Source organism: Neodiprion virginianus, chromosome 2 (genome assembly GCF_021901495.1).
Source record: "Neodiprion virginianus isolate iyNeoVirg1 chromosome 2, iyNeoVirg1.1, whole genome shotgun sequence".
Lineage (NCBI taxonomy): Eukaryota > Metazoa > Arthropoda > Insecta > Hymenoptera > Diprionidae > Neodiprion > Neodiprion virginianus.
Window position 1 is genome coordinate 29,004,080 of NC_060878.1, and position 18,642 is coordinate 29,022,721.

At 43.9% G+C, this 18,642-nt stretch overlaps 2 protein-coding genes across 4 annotated transcripts in view; one reads left to right on the plus strand and one right to left on the minus strand.

Annotated features, from left to right (window-relative positions):
- The window catches only part of LOC124297570 (transcription factor Sox-14-like), a 92,068-nt gene that overhangs the window by 16,335 nt on the left and 57,091 nt on the right, over positions 1–18,642 (minus strand). The gene's annotated exons all lie outside the window — the stretch shown is intronic.
- On the plus strand, positions 976–17,492 carry LOC124297569 (transcription factor Sox-9-B-like). The gene is made up of 5 exons (XM_046748734.1): positions 976–1,900; positions 7,882–8,028; positions 13,303–13,648; positions 14,340–14,677; positions 15,329–17,492. The coding sequence occupies exons 1-5, from the start codon at positions 1,656–1,658 to the stop codon at positions 15,741–15,743; spliced, it is 1,491 nt and encodes a 496-aa protein (XP_046604690.1). The 5' UTR covers positions 976–1,655; the 3' UTR covers positions 15,744–17,492.

An 18,642-nucleotide genomic window follows, 5' to 3' on the forward strand; every position in this document is an offset into this window, starting at 1 on the left:
AAATCGCGATTTAGCTGCTCGACGGCGGTCCTCTGATCCCTGAGGCATTTCTCCGATTTCAGAACCAGTCGGTCGATAGCGATTGACGAACGGCTATAACTTGGTACGGGTGTTGAAATAAAACGGTACTGGATTAGGTGCGCTGCGTAGGTGACGTCATAATTATAGACCCCATTAACCAATCGGAGACCAGCGCCAAGGCGAACATACACGATGCATCCGCGGATGAGAGGAAGATTCGAAAGGAGCGAGGGAGAGAGAGGTGAGAGGGTGAGAGAGCGGATAGTGGGGGGCACTGAAGTGGAGTTGGGAGAAGGAGGAGCCAGAAATAACCCGATTGGCCACGGACTTGGAGGATATTGTAACCATGGCAACCCTAGCTCTGACTTCCCAGTATCCAGCTTGGGACAAAATATAGAGATATTTATCGAGAGAGACGAAGAGAGAAGGAGATAATCGAGTGTACGAAAACGTTGCTCTTGGCGGAGTTCGCAATTTCGGCACGAACGAGTGGGAATCGACTATGTTGTACAGCACGTAACGCATACGCGACGCAACGTTCTTTCTCTTTCCAGAGCACAGAGGTCTTCGTCTTGCCAAATCATTACTAACGTACCTCGCGATATCGATTGGGCAAATTACTCACCTGTGGAATATACCTTAGACGGACTTTTCGCACAAGTTGAAGAAAGAGAAGAGGGAGACAGGGAGACGGAAAGAGTGGGCAGAAATAAAATGGCGATGAATACCTCGCTACGGTGAGTAAGAGAAAAGAGATGCGAGAGCCAAAGTATACAGAGGAAGAAGGAGATGACGGAATGAGAGAAATGAAGCGCGGCGCGAGAGGCGAGGAGGAAAGCGGCGGATTCAGGAAGCAACAAGTGTCGGTGGTATATATAAAACCGACGGCAGACTCCGCCTCCGAAAAGGCCTCGTGGTGGAGGCGCCCCGGGGCGACGTTACACCACCGCACTTGAGCTCGGAACGTTTTACACGATCCACTATAGCAGCGGTCCTGCCGCTCGGATAGAAACTCTGCAAGTTGTTCGGTTTCGGTGATTTGAAATTTTGCCGTCATCGATTGACGGTTGTTCGGCCAGGCGAAACGGTGAAGGGAAATAAAAATTTCAAGAAAAAACAAAGAATCGGTTTCGTAAACATACATACGCGATTTTCGTACAAGTATACAAATTCCGCGTTCAGAGGAATTCTTCTCCGCGGCGACGGCGGTCTTCCCGACGATGAGGAGCATCCTTCACGCCCACTGTTCGTTTGTATTATAATGATCGGTGAACGGTACCTAAAGACTTGTGCATCGGTTAACGAGTTCCCGCAGACCTACGTAAGATCGTTTGAACAATACCCGAAAGTTTGTTGGGTGAAAACTTGACTGAACGTGCGCTGTTAAAGGCCGTGAATATAACCACCGGCTGTATATACGACAAAGAGATTTTAACGAGTGAACCGTGACGTGATATGCCGAAACGGAATACCGTTGAGAAATAGTTCGACACGATTGTGATTGAAAATAAGAATCGTTCCTCATACATTCGCCTTGGAATAAAGTGGTTCTGTATAATATATAATAGGCGAAGTGATTTATCCCGTTCAACCGCCGATTACGCGACGTTACTGCGATCCGGAGGATCGGTAACATGAACGAAATAATGGGTGAATCATCGGCACCACCCGCGACAGGGATGGAAAATTCTATCAGCGTCAGTTCCACCCCTGTCCTCAACAACAACAACAACAACAACGAAAACAATAACAGCAGCAGCAACAACAATAATAACAATGGTCCAGGAATCGGTGGAGTGAACGGGGGCGAGGGAATCAGCGCTGCAGTTGCCAAAGTTCTGAAGGGGTACGACTGGACGTTGGTGCCTGTTGCCACCAAGTAAGTTTTCCAAGCCATTGTTAACTCTGCGAAAATCGTATTATTGTTTTCCACGCAAATATCCTGCAATACCAAGCGCGACCGTCGTACGTGTACCAATCACGATGTGTGGTGCATCGTGTACGTTGCACTCGGACATCTTCGCACCCGTAGTCTAAGATGCCACATGCACTGCACCGAGACTCTATAATCAAGTATGTACGTACTACGGGTCATTATTTATCCGTCAACCCTATCGCGTTGCTATCGCGTTGTTAAAGCAGGGTCAGTAACGCGTTACTGCAGCGTCCGTTTATCTCGCAACGTCTAGTGTCACTGAACTACGGGATATACCCTGTTGCTGCAGTGGCTGGCATGCACCTAAATACGTACAGAACGAGAGTTGTATTACACATGTAATTGTTCTCCACCCCGCGAAGTCACGAGGGCTCTAGAAAACTTCCCAAGTTACCCTGATTTTTAGACATTCGATGGTTAGACGTGAAACGAAAGCCGGTGATTGTTGTTCGCTGGACACAGACGTCGCAAACTCGTGAGTTTTATAAGACCGAAGGACGTGCTCTTTCTGATGAATTATTCTACGAGAATCTTCAATTTCTATATTTAATGTTTCACCGATTCGACACTCTTTAAGTCAGCCATTGGCGGCGTACAGTAAATTGGCAATACAGGGTGTCCTGGTAGCTCTCTTCCGTAGGATAAATTCATTACAAACAAAAAGATATTTTGTGAAGCGAAATCGGCAAGAGACTAGTCTATTAGATAGTTTTCAAGCCACAAGACGGGGTCAAAGATGAGTGACCATGGCTCACGATCATCGGAGCTTTCAGACTTAGGGACGTATGCCTGCTGGAGCCGGCGGGTATCGCTAGTTATCGCTCTCCCAAGTTCCCGCTAGTCATACGCTGTATAAGGCGATCGGTAAACTTTGACCTCTTCTACATTATTTGGAAACTATCAGCTCCTCGATGTTTTTGCCCAGGAATACCTACCAGTCTCGACGGTTCTCGTCCAAGATCCATCGGGAGTGTCTTCATGGGTGGTCGTGATTCAGACTGGAGTGCAAGGACTTTGAAAAAGTTGTCTTATAGACCATACATTATAGAGGAGAGAAAAAAACAATAAAACAAAAAAAAAAAAAAAGAAATAACTTTCTTTTTTCCAACCCACGATGACATGTCCCGATGTATTCACGCATCCCTCGAGTGTCATTAGAAGCAATACACACGCCCGGTTCGCACGGGTATGCTGGCCACCTGTTGAGCCTGTCGGATATTGAAAGTTTGCCGTCCCACCACCACCTCTGCCTATACCGTACACGATAAGCCTAGGCCCTAGACCGTGCGTCAACAAATTCCCATGTGTCTCGTACCGCGGCACACGCGAAACCATAAGACGACATTGGCCAGTCGCAAACCCGCGCACCGCGATGCTGCGTGCCCTACGTATACGTGTAGATAAGTACACTTAGCGTGACGCTAATTAATGTGTATATGTATAATATATATTTACGCGCACGCGTGTGTATTTGCACGTCCGAATATGCGCGTACTGCACACATACGTCAGGTATATATTCTGAATCGCTGCAGGCACTCCGCGGGCTTAGACTGCGGGACAGACGCGGAAAAGACGTAGAGGGTAAGCGGTACTGTGAGAGGCAAAGGGAGGTTCAACGCCGCTAACTCAATTATGACGTGCTTGTTTCCCCAGCCTGGGAAAGGCTCGCGGATAAGAGTAGGAAAAAACATCCTTGTCCCACAATTATCAACAATTAGTTAAATGACAGTCTATCGATATATGTCTATGTACGAATGTCTTACATGTAACCTGATGCATAGTACAGTGGATGACATCATAACGTTACGCTGTCATTGTACGAACCGCAGGTTCAACCTACAACTGCCCAGCATTACAATGACTTCGACTAAACTCCTTGCAATACCTTTCATCCCTTTCATCATATTAGAGTCCAAATTCCTTTAATACGATTTCTTTGACCTGAGATGGGACTTCATTTTTATTACAGGCTTGTGGTGAACCTTTGCGAGGTAGTCAAAAATATGTGACATATATACCTATGCAAAACGCTTTATACAAACACGAGTCGATCGAATTCACGAGAAAATCTGTATGATCTGTAATCTCTCAGACCTTCGACTTAAACCCATAGAAGAAGGTAATGAGAACTTGAGATGCAGTCCAACTGTACTAAGAAACTTGAGTTGATTACAAGTTTTCGACCATCAGGTGCGATGATGGTTGAAGTTGGGCCAAAGATGGCGTAGAATAACGCGGTAAAAATCTTATACTATCCCAGCTAAGTAAGAAGGCGAAACCAATAAATGGTACCAACGTATCAATTCAATAAATATTAACACCCATAACCCAATATCCCACGATCTGCAGGTTCCGTGTCAACTGTGACATACTCGCAATGCGTGTACCGGGATATAAATCGAGTCGCTCGAGTGTCGTTTGATTTTAACGATTTGATAACAACGCGGACGTCTGCCTGGCGAATGATGCAACGACGGAACGGCGCCGAGTGGTGATCTGGTATTTGTAATTGCTCGGTAAAAATTCTCTCGCCACTCGGCCAGCCCTCGATCTCGGGCTCGTCACCATCGCACCGCGTCTTATGTACAACCGGTCCAGTCCAGTCCTGGCCGTCGGATGTTGAAAACACTGTTTAAATTATTTTTTTTTTTATAATTAGATATTATAACCTATATCCAGCACGTGCTCTGCGTACAGTGGATTGCTGTGATCTCTTGATTAACCACCGCTCGTGTCACGTCAATCCACAACCTGCAGGTAGTTCCCTTATCCCGACGCGACGTTGCCTACCAAGAATCTTGGATGATCCTTGGCCTGACCGGTTTCAGTTCGGCCACTGCCGTCTTTCTCTCATTCAATACCATAAAATCGAATTGGTCTGTTCAGACTTTGAACAAATCGTGAGAATCATTATCGGATCACTCGGTAAAAAAAAATAAAAAAATTGATAAACAAATCTAGGTATGAGAAAACGGTGAATTGTATAGTGGCGCAACCGATCTTTGCGACGAAAATTGTGGATCGGAACACCTTTTGGTAACATGTTAAAGGTACGCGTTGAGAGGGTATTAACGCGTATTATAAACGCAGGCCGGCGGACGCAGGGAAGCGGTGTAGTTTGAACCCTGTGCAACCGGTTGGTAATGAAATCTGACAAATTTTGACGAGTCTACTTCCCCAGGAAGGTTGGCCCACTCAATTCTACCAAATTTCATAGGTTTACGAGTGGGTCGCAAGCTGGGCACCGTTCATGTTTACTCTGTCTTTGACTGCGTAATTGAATTACGGTTCGCCGGGACCTCGCCAGCCGAATCTCGCTGCTTGGCTAGCCTTACTAATTCCGCCGCATACACACCTATTTATTTATTTATTTATTATTTTCCGTATGTGTGCACCGTTTGTATACCTGATCGTCGTGGCCTCGCTCCTTCTCTACCTAGACTTTTCTTATACGTTTTTTCTCATAACTTTTAACCCGCTGACTGCCGGATGACTGAACTATCAGAATTCCTCGACTCTCTTCCTACGTACAGGTATTATACCGATTGTCTGAGAAAAAACTTGCCTTTTTACGCGCCGTTTTTTTATCCGAATTAAGAGCTGTGGATAATAATGATACATTCGTTGTTCGAACTTTCGGATCAATATTACAGCGTAGAAACACGTTAAATTAATTCTGGAATCCGCCGACAGGAATAAAATCGACTCTTTGAAAAAAATGTGGGTTCCCAATCAAGTTCCATGAATCCTCCCGAATTTCCAGGTTTACACGGTGAACACTTTCACATACCTATGCTGGCCGAGCACGCGCACGCTGCATCAGACTTTCACTGTGTGAAGTATAATATTGTAAGTGTAAGTGTACGGCTTACGGGGTACCAAGTACCGAGCTATATAGGTGTCCCTTATCTTCACGGCACGGTTGAGGGGGTTATCAAGGGCGGCAACGGGTGCAATGTTTATTTCTACTGATACGGTGATGGGGCGATAGCTTCGACTGTTTTTATTCCCATGAGGTCTATGGGAATTTTGTGCGGTGAATTCGTTTTATAATCTGTCAAGAGAGAAAGAGGGGGGAGGGGGCAGAGAAAGAAAGGGGTAAAAAAAAAAAAATACGAGAGACAAGGAGTCGTCGGCGGAGTTTCCGGGGATACAATCTGAACAATATTCAAATATACGCGTGTAATGCATACGGATACGCGTTATAAAAACATTACACATAATGTACCCTACTGCAACATGCAGATACAATGTGAATACTATAAATAATAGCAGCTTATACCTAAACATACGTTCCGCAGTAAAGTTAATTTCAACATTTATTGATGGGGTAAAAAACGACATGATGTTTTATTGACGTGGTGAAGAACGACACGATGTTAGGTAGATGCGAAATAAAAATATTATCAGAGACTGTTACGATGTTATGAATCTGATTATTAATTTTACGTCCAACATTTTGTAAATATAAATTCGTTCATACGTTGTACCGTACGGAATTCTGAAATGTACGCGGTCTTGAAATGGAAAAAGACCATTACTTTGCCGGAACCACGTGCTTTGCACGAAGACCAAGCTAATTCTGAACAAATGTCGGTTTTCAATTAGAATCGTAAATTCTCGAATTCATATTTGCACTTCGTCATATTATAGGTACACTTAAGCGGCGTACAACGCACATCGCGTAGAAGTTTAGACGACAAGACCATATGCGCATATAATTATAAATTCGGGTAGATATAGGTAGGTATGTTATACGCGCGTATAACCGTACACGTAAAGAGGTAAAACATCGTACGTACGCATCTTTGGGAAGCAAATGAGGTGCAAAGAGGAGAAATTTTTGCGTATCTGGGTAAACCTGTAATGTACCGAGTCGGTTGGGTCCTGTTAGAGGTGCGGTGTTAATTTCCTTGCCGCTTAGGTTTACCCACCAGTTTCACACCCAGCTCGTTTCAAAGAGGCCGAAGAGCGCGTAGAACGCGCCTCGTCGCGGGGGAGAAAGAGAAGAGGATGGGAGGGCGGGAGGGCGGGAGGGAGGGAGGGAGGGATCGAGGCGTGATTCCGGCAGTCGACTATACATTTGTTATCGGATCGAAAAAATCGTAACTGTAACAACTGACGAAAAATTCACGCACCTATCGTTACTTAGGCTGCTAAACACAATTATCTGCGACTCGTATATGAATTCCCCCCGGTGTTTCGAAAGCGGCCTGTGATACTTTTGTAACTGGAATACAATTTAACGTACAACGAGGCGATATTAACACGACAGGCTGCAACGAAATCTCACAAGCTTTGAAAAAAAAAAAACTCGCGGGAAGCGCTGCACGAGAGATGACGAGCTGAAGAACTCTGATGAAGTCATCTCGTATATACATATAGGTAGGCATATAAGCAAAGGGCACGCCGTCCGTACGCCCGGGCGCACTCGACCAGTGTTATTTTAAGCTCACCTCTAATACATGCATACATAAATACATACGAAAATACATACATGATACATCCATGCATGTGTAGCTCGCATTCGGGAATCCGACCGGGTCCTTCTCGGAGAAACGGAGGAGATGCTGGACCACGAGGCTAAGAGCCTAAGGGTGGGCGCCGAGCGAACAAAACGCTCCTCCATCCTCTCCTTCTAGGTCATTTTTCGCCCCTCAGACAGACTTGTGAAGTAGAATATTTATAACCACTCTATGTGAAAGAGTGAATCGAGCGAGTGATAATTCGAATGATTTTTTGAATTGTGCAGATTTTACAAGATTGTCATACTGTTTTGCATGATTTTGACGTTGCACAATTCCAATGATCGGAGAAGGCGCAACAAATCCACACATCCCATTCCATGCTTTGATATCATTTATTATTCGTAACACTTGCTTCACTCACTACAACGACGTTTGTCCATGTATGAAATTGCAGAGGTTCCGGGGACAAGCGAGCAGCCCACGTTAAGAGGCCGATGAACGCTTTTATGGTTTGGGCACAGGCAGCGAGAAGAAGGCTCGCCGATCAGTATCCTCAGCTCCACAACGCCGAGTTGTCAAAGACCCTCGGAAAACTGTGGCGGTAAGTTGCAGGGGTTCGTTCAGAAATAAAAAAACATCAATTTTCGCCCTTCAATGGTATAACTGACAAATTCGCAATGTCATTTATGGTAGCCAGCTACCGTGCGAATCTGGTAACGGTGCTGCAAATTACAACAAGGGTACAAAGTACACAAGGTGATTGTCAGCGATTCGATGCCCGGAAACGAAGTCGTAAATTTCAAGTTTCGATATAATTTAGATTTTTTCACAACTGATTTCCAACTCCCAGAACAATTTAGTCCCGCAATAATTTACACCCGCAAACCATTGAAGGACAAACTCGCCGATCGGGCAGCGATAGCTGTATAGGCACTGAGAGAAATTTTTTGTTCAGGTTACCACTCAGTCCTTAACTATTTTGATTTTTTACCACAATCGAAAAATATAGTTGCAGGTACAGAATGGAAATTAGTTCTCTAGCTGTTACCGGAAAGTTTAGTATCCGTTGCTGTTCTTTCTCATTACGATCACTGTTGCTATATTTTCTTGTGACTGTTGCAAAAATTTAATGCTTGTGCAAGAATAAATCGACGTTAAAGCCTTGTTTAACTAAAAAAGTAGAGTCAACCTCAGAAACTGATTTTGCGTTGCGATTAGCAAAAAAGCATCGACAATAGCGCAAAATGGATACGCGTACCTCGTTTTTGGTAATTCCAACGATATTCAAACAGTTTTCTCAACGATGCCTGTTTTATTGAATTTTTCCAGTTAATGTAACATGTGAAATATTTCTCAGTGCGGCGGGGGGCGAAGGGTTACGATTACATTTCCTCCCGCTAACGAGAGGCCCCGGCGAGACGAAACTAACCGCGTATTCCGTCGCGATTAGCCGACGCCGACGACGCGCGTCGTGTCTCCCCCGCTGCGAGTGATTTCAATTCGCCCGATATCACGGCCCCCCGCCATCCCTTTTCACACACACAAGTGGAAATGCGTACAACACCTGCATGTGAAAGAGCATCGAGTACACTTGAATATACGAATATGTATTAAGATTAGTTCTTTACCCGTTACTGACCAAATATTGACTCTGAGCATAGCAGTCGTTGCAAGTGTCTACAAACCGAAACTCCACCACATTAATTGGACCAAAGTGCGAATTGCAGTGATAGTTCGGGTTTCACGGAGTAAGATGGATGAATGAATTAGAGTTTGCTATCTTGAGAAATTAGTTCTAATATATGAAGTCAAACAGAGATCTCATTCGCTTGCTTCACGCCACGAGGTTTAACAGTTTCGTAGCATTTTGGATTTGCAGATATTTAATTTATGTAAGTGCTCAATCGCGGCCAACATCAGTGCAGTGAAATCAATTAATTCTACATTGAATTGACTTCAAAATAAGGAACCAATAATCAATTGCGACCTTTTTTTGACATAAGATTCACTCGATCTTTCATTCTGTGATACTTGATAATGAAATTATTCAAATTTATGGATAAACAGATTATGACCACCTTAAATTTACATACAATATATATTTCGAGCAGGTAATTGATAAGATTCTCGCCGATATTTTCCGTCGTTGGAAATAACACTTACGGATCGTTAGTACATCTTTAATTGTTGAGACCTGGCTCTCGTGAGGAACGAACCTGTCTACGTCAACCGAAAGATGCATCGACGGTTGGTGGATTGATATAACAGAAGAACCTATAACAGTAAATATAGGTCGTCGGACGGGGTGGCAAGGCTTAGAGGTTCAGTCCGGTCTGGCGTCGCGGGATCGTTCACGCGTCACTTCTAAAAAGTCATTATTTAGCACCTTCCGAAATGGCCGAAACCCTGTTAGCACGTGATGTCAAACATGAAATTTATCTTAGAGTCGACGCCTGCGGGGTGTTTTCAATTTTGCCTCAATATTAGCTGCGTTCGGAATCCTTACATACTACTCGATAGCCTTGGTACCCTCCGCAAGTTTACCTGAATTTTAAACTTCAAACCGAATGCAGTTGCATGCAGCAAAATGAAACGGGTGAGAAAATTGACTGAAAAAAAATTCACCCAACGGCTAATAGGCATCACGCGTTACAGGGGGTGCTGTAAGATCTTGGCGCACCGAGACGCTGGCACGATAGATCGTGTCCAGATCCGGGCCCGTGATTGGTCCCAATCATGATCGCACAGATTCAATTCGGCGCCTCATTCTTCAGCGGCGTAACAAACAGTACCGCAGTCATCTAGGATAATTGCCGTGCTTAAGCACACGTATGTGGGACATTCCGTACCCTTTATCAAAATCAGATCACGTGGCTAGAACCGGAATCGACCATACATTATATAGGGACATTTTACTGCGTCAGGCTTTTTCAAAATTTTTTGTACGTTACTACGTTATTCGTTATAATTTATAAATTTACTCGCAAACTTAAATCCTTTAGGCGCGAACATCGACTAAATAATAGTATCCTGTGTAACAAGGAGGCAAACTGGGTCTTTTTGGGCCGCGTGTAAGTTTGTAGATATTGCAAATACGTGAGGTGAAAAGGTCATTGCATCCGTGTCGCACATAATTCTTTACATAACAACAGTATGTTGCGCGATTTTTTGCTAAGCACGACATTAAGGTTAGGCTCGCGTAATGTCAGATTTGTTCGCTAGAGCGCATGCGCGCAGTACAGAAAATACCAGTTTCAACTCCCGCGCATGCGCATTCGCAGACTCGCTTTACCGTCATAGAAACGGGTACTTTGCGTACGAAAAACACGCATAAAAAAACGCGCGAAAAATGCTCGCGTTATATAATGCGAATTACTCAAATCTGTAAAATAAAGTTGACAAAATAAAATCACCGCTCGACAATTTTAACAATAAATGAAACTACACAGGAGTGTGTAGGCATGCCTGTCGTATCCGTAGTCAAAACTCCAGGTGCGACTTTTCGACAATATTTGTCGAAGAAGATATTGAGGGTTGGCGATTATGCCTGCAGGGGAGGGTCGGTGCAGAGGATGTATAAACGCGCACAACGCGGTGTCGCCGGACACGAACGATCCGTAACTGCTCGTGCGGCAGCTGCCGACGATGTTAGTTCCTGTGACACGGATAGGCTTAGGTACACACAACACGTATGAAATGTATAATGCCACTTGCATCCCTGCGCCCTGTCCCTCACACTACTGCGCATAACGTAACTACGATACTCTCCGATTCGTACAAGGACCACAATGACACCCTTGTCCCTGTCAGGTGAATTTCACTGTATATCTATGTGTACCTGTATCACATTAACTTGCCGAGAGATCTCGGGTAAACATCCACCATCATCGCAGCCCCCCATTTGGCCAAGTAAATCTGGTATGGATAGAAAGAGATTATAGGGTCAGAGAGGAAACTAGGGTATAACTTCTATAGGACGTCGAAATTCACGAATAATTCTTTTTCTAACTCACCGTTAAATGCATGATGTATTTCGTTGAAAATTGATTCGAGTGCGAGACGTAGAATCGTACCCAAAACGGTTTAAGTGTCGAATACGAATATTTGTTCGTTAAAAAAAATTTCTGAAGATCATCTGCGCGGAATCTAACGCAGTAAAATCCCCACGTCGCCGAACACGGGATGTACAAATTATAACACCCAGTTACAATTATAATTGAGATATAGAACGTACAGGGCGCAAGACGAGATTGGCTGACCCTGCGCCGCATCTGGCAGCGAAACTTGAGATATCGTGATTGATCGTAACCCCCGTACGTCTTTCCGAACGGAGATACAAGAAAGAGAAAAAGAAGATGTAACAAAAAAGAAAAATCCAAGACAAAGTCCATTGACCATATGGAGTTTTAAGAGTGACAAAACATCCGTTAAAGATGAAATATATAATACTTATAAGCGTAGTCGAGGACCCGCGGCGCATGGACCCCGTATAGTATCTATATGGCTATGCATACCACATTGGCACTTCACATCTATTATACGGAGGCGTCACGCAACGAAACGAGCAAGCGAGCGCCGCGACGCCTCGGTGGCCGATCTGCTCCTTGTCATAATTTGAACCTCCTTATCCGAGCTCCTCGGGCTTCAGACTGACCCCGTTATACCTGTGTAAACGAAGAGCGAACGAGTCGCTCCTCAAGGAGTGTTCAACTCTTAAACCCGTCAATTCTCGTCGCCCGATCTTGTAACCATAATTAAACGTTAATTGTTCCAAGAGTTGCATTCCGGCATGAGTCGTCGTATACTAAGCGGAGAGCGGTGTGATTAGAAGGTAATGATTATTAATCTATCTAATATTACGACGCGACGAAGAGTCTAACGAGCTCCAAAGAGGGGCTGCAAGAGGTTGAATTGCGGTGATAAATAACTCGTTTTTGTCTTCGCTACCTTGGTCACCGCGTGTACAATTTTGCGCGAGTAACCGCTAATGCGGAATATTGCGATCCGCGAGGCGAATACGCGCAACGTCTATGTATGTACATATTTCTATGTATGAGTGTTTATATTTTTATATGTGTGTTTGTGTGCGCGTGTGTGTGTCGAAAAAAAAATAACTGTAATAAAAAATTCACACAACCGTCCTGTCAAATCTTTCGAGGCATAATATAACGCGCCATACCGGAAAAGCTTATCAGCTAAAGGGTTTACGAGCCAGTTGGAGCATAAACATTAACCGTAACTAGTCCCAGTCCCGAAGCTGTGCCGGAGAATGAACGACGCATACTTCGAGTGTACATGAAGGGTACTTGTGTGTAGGTGCGCGTATGGCACGGTGAACGAGGATGGATGTGACTATGTACGCACGCACATAGGTATGTATTCCAGCTCACGCGGTGGTTCAAGATTCAAGGAACACTAACCAGACCCACCAACCGACTGACTGACTGACTTCGTCGTCATTACCACGAGACGTCAAACCGACAAGCCGTCGGAGTCACTCAGTGATTCCCGAGTCCGTATCAAACTTTTATCACGTGGTATTATACATACACCTCAGATTCACGATGGGGTCTACGGATGAATCAGTCTTTTACCAAAAATCGATACGCATGTTATATTTCTACCGCATATTCCTTGCGTTGTTTATTCAATCAGCCTTTGCCGTTTCACCTCGAAAAACGAGCGCTTTATCTACTCATCCCCATATTTACATACCTACCCGCTTAAATAGACGCGATGAAGTAGCGTATTAGGGAAGCTTCGTCGTTTCATGCGACGTCGCCAGAACTGGAAAGACACAATATCAGATCAGAAAGAATCGGAAGAAAAATATCACATTGCACTCACTGATTATTTTCGAAACGCGCAATTCCAGGTTGTTGTCCGAATCGGATAAAAAGCCCTTTGTCGAGGAGGCGGAACGACTTCGGGTGATCCACAAGCGTGAGCACCCGGACTACAAGTATCAGCCCCGACGTAGGAAACAGAACGGGAGCAACGGACGAGACAATTCGCCAACCAGGAGTCAGAGCAACGTAACCTTCAGCGTATCCCGGTCTTCGTTCAAGCAGGAGGACAGCAGAAGCCCGGTCGGTGGTCTTCAAGGTCCCACCTCGCCCCAGAGCGGCATAAGCTCCTCGCCCCCGACGACACCACGTCAGGGTTTGTCGCCGCTGACACCGCCGACGACGCCGAGAGAGCAGCACTACGCCAACATGCAGGTGAGCACAGCCTGCTCTGCTAAAGAACCCCGTAATAATATTATGGGAATTGTGTTTCAGGGAAATAGTCGTAGATCGTGGCATTCTGAAAACAGTCTTCACGGGCACGATCTCCGCTATGAATAGTTTGCGCGATAGAAAACTGTTCATTTTTTATCCTGTATTCTTTTGTCAAAAAAAAAACTAAGAAAAAAATTATTATCTCTGATAAATAAAACTTGTCCACGTAACCAGACGTGGCCACTTTAAGTGTATCGCCTCCTCTAACCTCAATGACCTTACCTGTAGAGGACGTTACGTGGTGGCGTCTGATGCAAACAGATTTTTTCAGTTCTTCGATGGAAAAACGGACATTAGAGAGTATAAAAAACATCACCGAGTTCCAAGTGAATTGACGGAAGTCCGGTTACGTGGCTAAGTTTCATTTATTAGAAATAATAATTTTTTTTCTTACTTTTTCTCGCACAAACAAATACTCGATGTATAATTAACATTTTTCTAGCGCCCAAACTATTCATAGCGGAAGGTCGTGTCCTTGGAGACTTGTTTTCAGAACGCCAAGATCTACAACATATAAAAAATTCAAACGATTTCACCCAAAACCCAATCCCCGTAAGATTATTCCGAAGTTCTTTAAAATCGCCTGTCTCATCACCGCGAGATGGTCTTGACAAAACGAATGGTTGCGCAGGGAAATCCTCATCAGCAGAACAACAGCACTATACCGCTCTACCACCACGATCAGTCCTCGGGGGCTTCGTCGGCTACATGCGAAGGTCCCCAGCAACACGGCGGTGTCGACCTCCGGTATATCGAGGTTGGCGAATGCCTACCCGTCGAGGATGGACACCTCACTACCCTCAGCAATACCTTGGGCGGTGTTGCAGGGTTGAACCTGCCTCTTGCTCTACACGAGTGCGAAGTCGAGAGTAGTGAGTTGGACCAGTATCTTCCACCTCCTGCTCTGCACCACATGCAGTATGCCTTGGCGCCTCCGTGTTCAACGGCCTCCCAGTGGCTGCCCAACAGGTGGGTGCTTGGTTGGTCTATACTACCTGGTGAAGTTTATCGAGGCTGAACAATCTGTACTGCTTAAGGTTTTTGCATGACTCAAGTGTACGGAGATGTTGATGTGGAGATACAGCTAGTCCAAAGAGGACGGAAACTGGTTAGCAAATATTGGAGTTTCGTATTATGTACCTGCTATTAGAGAGTGATCATCGATTGGTTTGGTTGATAATATTCTTGAAAAATCTGGTCAGAGCTCAAGATTGAATCGTTTGTCAGTGATGACAGTTCAGACAAACGTCAATGTTATTTCTAGTTTAGTTCCTCAGCTGTTTTCAAACCGAACGCTTGCGGCATGCATTAGCTTGGTTCTTGATCGTGTATTGTATCACAATACGGTAGTATAACTCCGAATGAGAATTTTTTCTCGTGACTATCATTCATAAAAGTATTTACTTAGTAGAGTTTCGACCGGAAGCCGTGCGAGTCGGATTTTTCCCAGTCCCTATACCTATATTTTTACATCGCTGCTCAAGCCAAAGATCCATATCTAGACGGTTATACACACATCCCCCGGGAATAAACACAACTAGTCCTGAAGCCGTGTAAAAATTAACCAAGCTCTGACAAGTTAATCCGCGGAACGATGACGGTTTTGAATTGATTTTTAAGGTACGGTATGACCGACGGGGACGACGAGGAGGATGACGACGAGGAACACGATAACGAGGACCTCGATAACGAGGACTCAGAGAGAGCCAGGAAGCGCCACTGCAATGAACACCATTTGGAGATGACGTGGGAAGAACGGACCCACGACATGATACGATATCACGAACTCCAGCCACCGCTACCGCCCGTTCAGTACATCCACGCCCCTCACCACGGCCAGAGCCATGTCCACCTCCACCTCCACGGACACGGCCACCCTCACGGAACGACGAACTCGTCGACCGGGACGTCGACGTCGACGACAACGACGACCCCCCACGGTGGCCACCCGCACGTGGTGGGACCAAGCCCCTACACTAACCAGTACCATCGCTACGTACCTGGAATAGAAGAATCATGGGCAAACTGTTTGTAAAGCTGGAAAGAAGGACGGAAGCGATCCTTATATACATGTGTGTGTGCGTGTGTGTGTGTTTAATTAAATACTTATTCCTCCATCTTCGAGTCACGTCCAGTATCACCGTTGCGTCCGAATGCTGATTATTGTGGGAATGTACCTCAATCGTTCAAACTACGCAGATGATGATTTGAAATTTACGCTAAAACAGCAATGGTGATTATGGTACTAATGGAAGAAGGGGATAAGTCGAGAATGAGGTTCACTGACGTGTTCTGCAATGTAGCGATACATCTCAAAGTCATATTTAAGCTCGTGTATGTATATGCGTTATAGAAGATTAACGACTTTTCGAATCTCACCCCCTTTTTCTGAATATCGAGGTTCGTAATAATTGGGAGCTATCTTTTTCGTGTCTGGTCCCGTTTTCGTTGATACTTCCCGAGTACCCGGAACGGGGGAACGACTTTGAACACACGAATATATTTATACACAGCGTATATTATACTACATAAATTTGTACATGTTACTCTCGCCTGCAACTTGTGTGCCAGAGTATTCTAGACCAACGTTACAGCTACGCAAATATACTATATATTATAATCGTAATACAGCTTCCTTCAACGTTGGAGTCTCGCGTATAATATACACACATATATATAATATATACACATACATACACGCATGCATAGGTTTACCCATATACACGTATAGGTACCACAATATTCCATGACATCATTCCATGACAGCCACCCATTCCAAGGCGAACATTTTCAGGCAAAAGAGAACAAATGAATCGGTGCACCAAGGCGTAGTAACTGACCGTGAACTTTGACTAAACCATCGCGTCATCCCTTTTATCACAATTTGCGTATATTTTCCACTGATGTGGATCAAGGGCAACAAACATTTTACGACTATAGACAAGTTTTGCCGGTTTGAGCCCAACCGATTTTCATCAAGTAATAGTATCAAAGTTTTTGTTTCCTAGAATAACAATTATTCAGATAAGTATCTAAACCCGACATCCGACTGACGTTTGTCTAGTCAGGAGTTGGAAATAAGTTCCAAAAAAATATGCGAAACATGACAGTAACAAATAGAGAAGTATCACCCGAAATCGACAACGTACTTCGTTATCGTGAAGCGTATATTTATCTGGCAATAAATTTGTACCGCGACAAAGGTATATCTGCCTGTATACTCGATGCGTGTCGGTCTTTCGGGTATATTGATAACGTATATAATACCTATGTGTATGGATGATAACCTTTGTCCACACATATGTACCTGGCGATCGAATCGATTCTTTGCGTACTTGCGTATGTTAATAGAGCCTGAATCTATAGGAATCTTCGGTAACAATGTTGGGGATTCAGTTTGTTCGATGACGAGTCTGTGTACACTGAATTGAAAAAACGTAGTGTGCTATTACGATACGTACAATTTATTACATTCTTGGTCGCTCCCCGATGTTCGCCACTCCGGTGTAGATACAGTGCATATAACTTTCGACTGTAGATAACACAGTAACGTAATAATCATATTGATGTATTACCGATGATGTATCAAAAAGCAAACTATACGTAAATCGAGTATAAATGAATTGCAAAAGGAATTCAGGATGTTCATATTACCATATCTTTAAAGAAGTTACGTATATCATCAAAGTTCCGCCGTATTTTCATATTAGTAATAATTATCTGTAACAATAAAATATTGATAGTTGATAATATAATTGTCCCCCCCCCTCCCCCTCTCTTTTGCTTTAATATGTACTTTATATATGTACACATATATGTATGTATATGCATTACCAATATATAAATAGGTATAATATATTTATTTACTTTTATTTTGGCACAGATAGAAATAATAAGATAATTATGTAATTTTAGACTTAAACCGTTCGTCTGACGTGCTTCTATTATATATAAAATTGTTAAGGGAACAGCGATCCTGTTGACGGTGATTTTTGAGTGGAGCTTCGGACTAGTAATAAAATTGACTGTTCTCTCAATATCGCTTACTCAGTTTGAAATTAATCACCAGCTGATCGTAAATGGTAATACTTCCCTTACCAATGCCGATGAAACCCATTCTGTCGTATACGCGTACATATATGTGTAGGTACATCGTCCTGCACACATACTAGAAGCATGTTATTTTTATAATTTTGTATTATATCGCTGCACATGTAGAAAAATTAAACGTTATTCATAAAACTTCATCACGAGTTTTATTTTTAGTTCAATCGTTACCTATACTCGTCATAGTTGCGCGTGCAATACGTGCGACAGCTTCTTCGGGCATATAAAAGAAACGCATTGCACGAGGCTGCGTAATGACACAGTCCCGAAAATTCACACGCATACAAGGCGCGTGAACTATAATATTATAGTGTATAAAGTGTGTCTCGAATATGGCAACAAATATTTGTCTTTCATCTTTACGAGCTGCTCTTGTATGAATGGACCAACCGTACTCCAAGATCACGTCTATATATAGGAGTAGGTAAACAGTGCTATCATCGTAGCCCCCGTGTCCTGCAAGGATCGTGGGAATATCTCGTTATGCATCTCGCCAGCAACCTTACAATTAGTTCTAGGTCCGCTGGTTGACGGTAAGTTTGACAATCGTTGGACGAAAAGGGAGTAAGCATATCACTCATTAGTTGAGATCTCGAAGTCCATCTGAATTAAGTTGAATCGAAATTGATCTGTTTCAAAAATAACATCATCCGACAGAATTGAAGAATAGTGTGACTGGAGTAATTCTTCAATTGTAACCTATGGGATCGCGATTCTGTCTCTCTAGAATTGTGCGTTCCAGATGTCGGTACATGCCTTGAGAATAAAAATCGAAATTCTTATCGTCAACTGCCGTGATTATATATACATACATATACATATATATA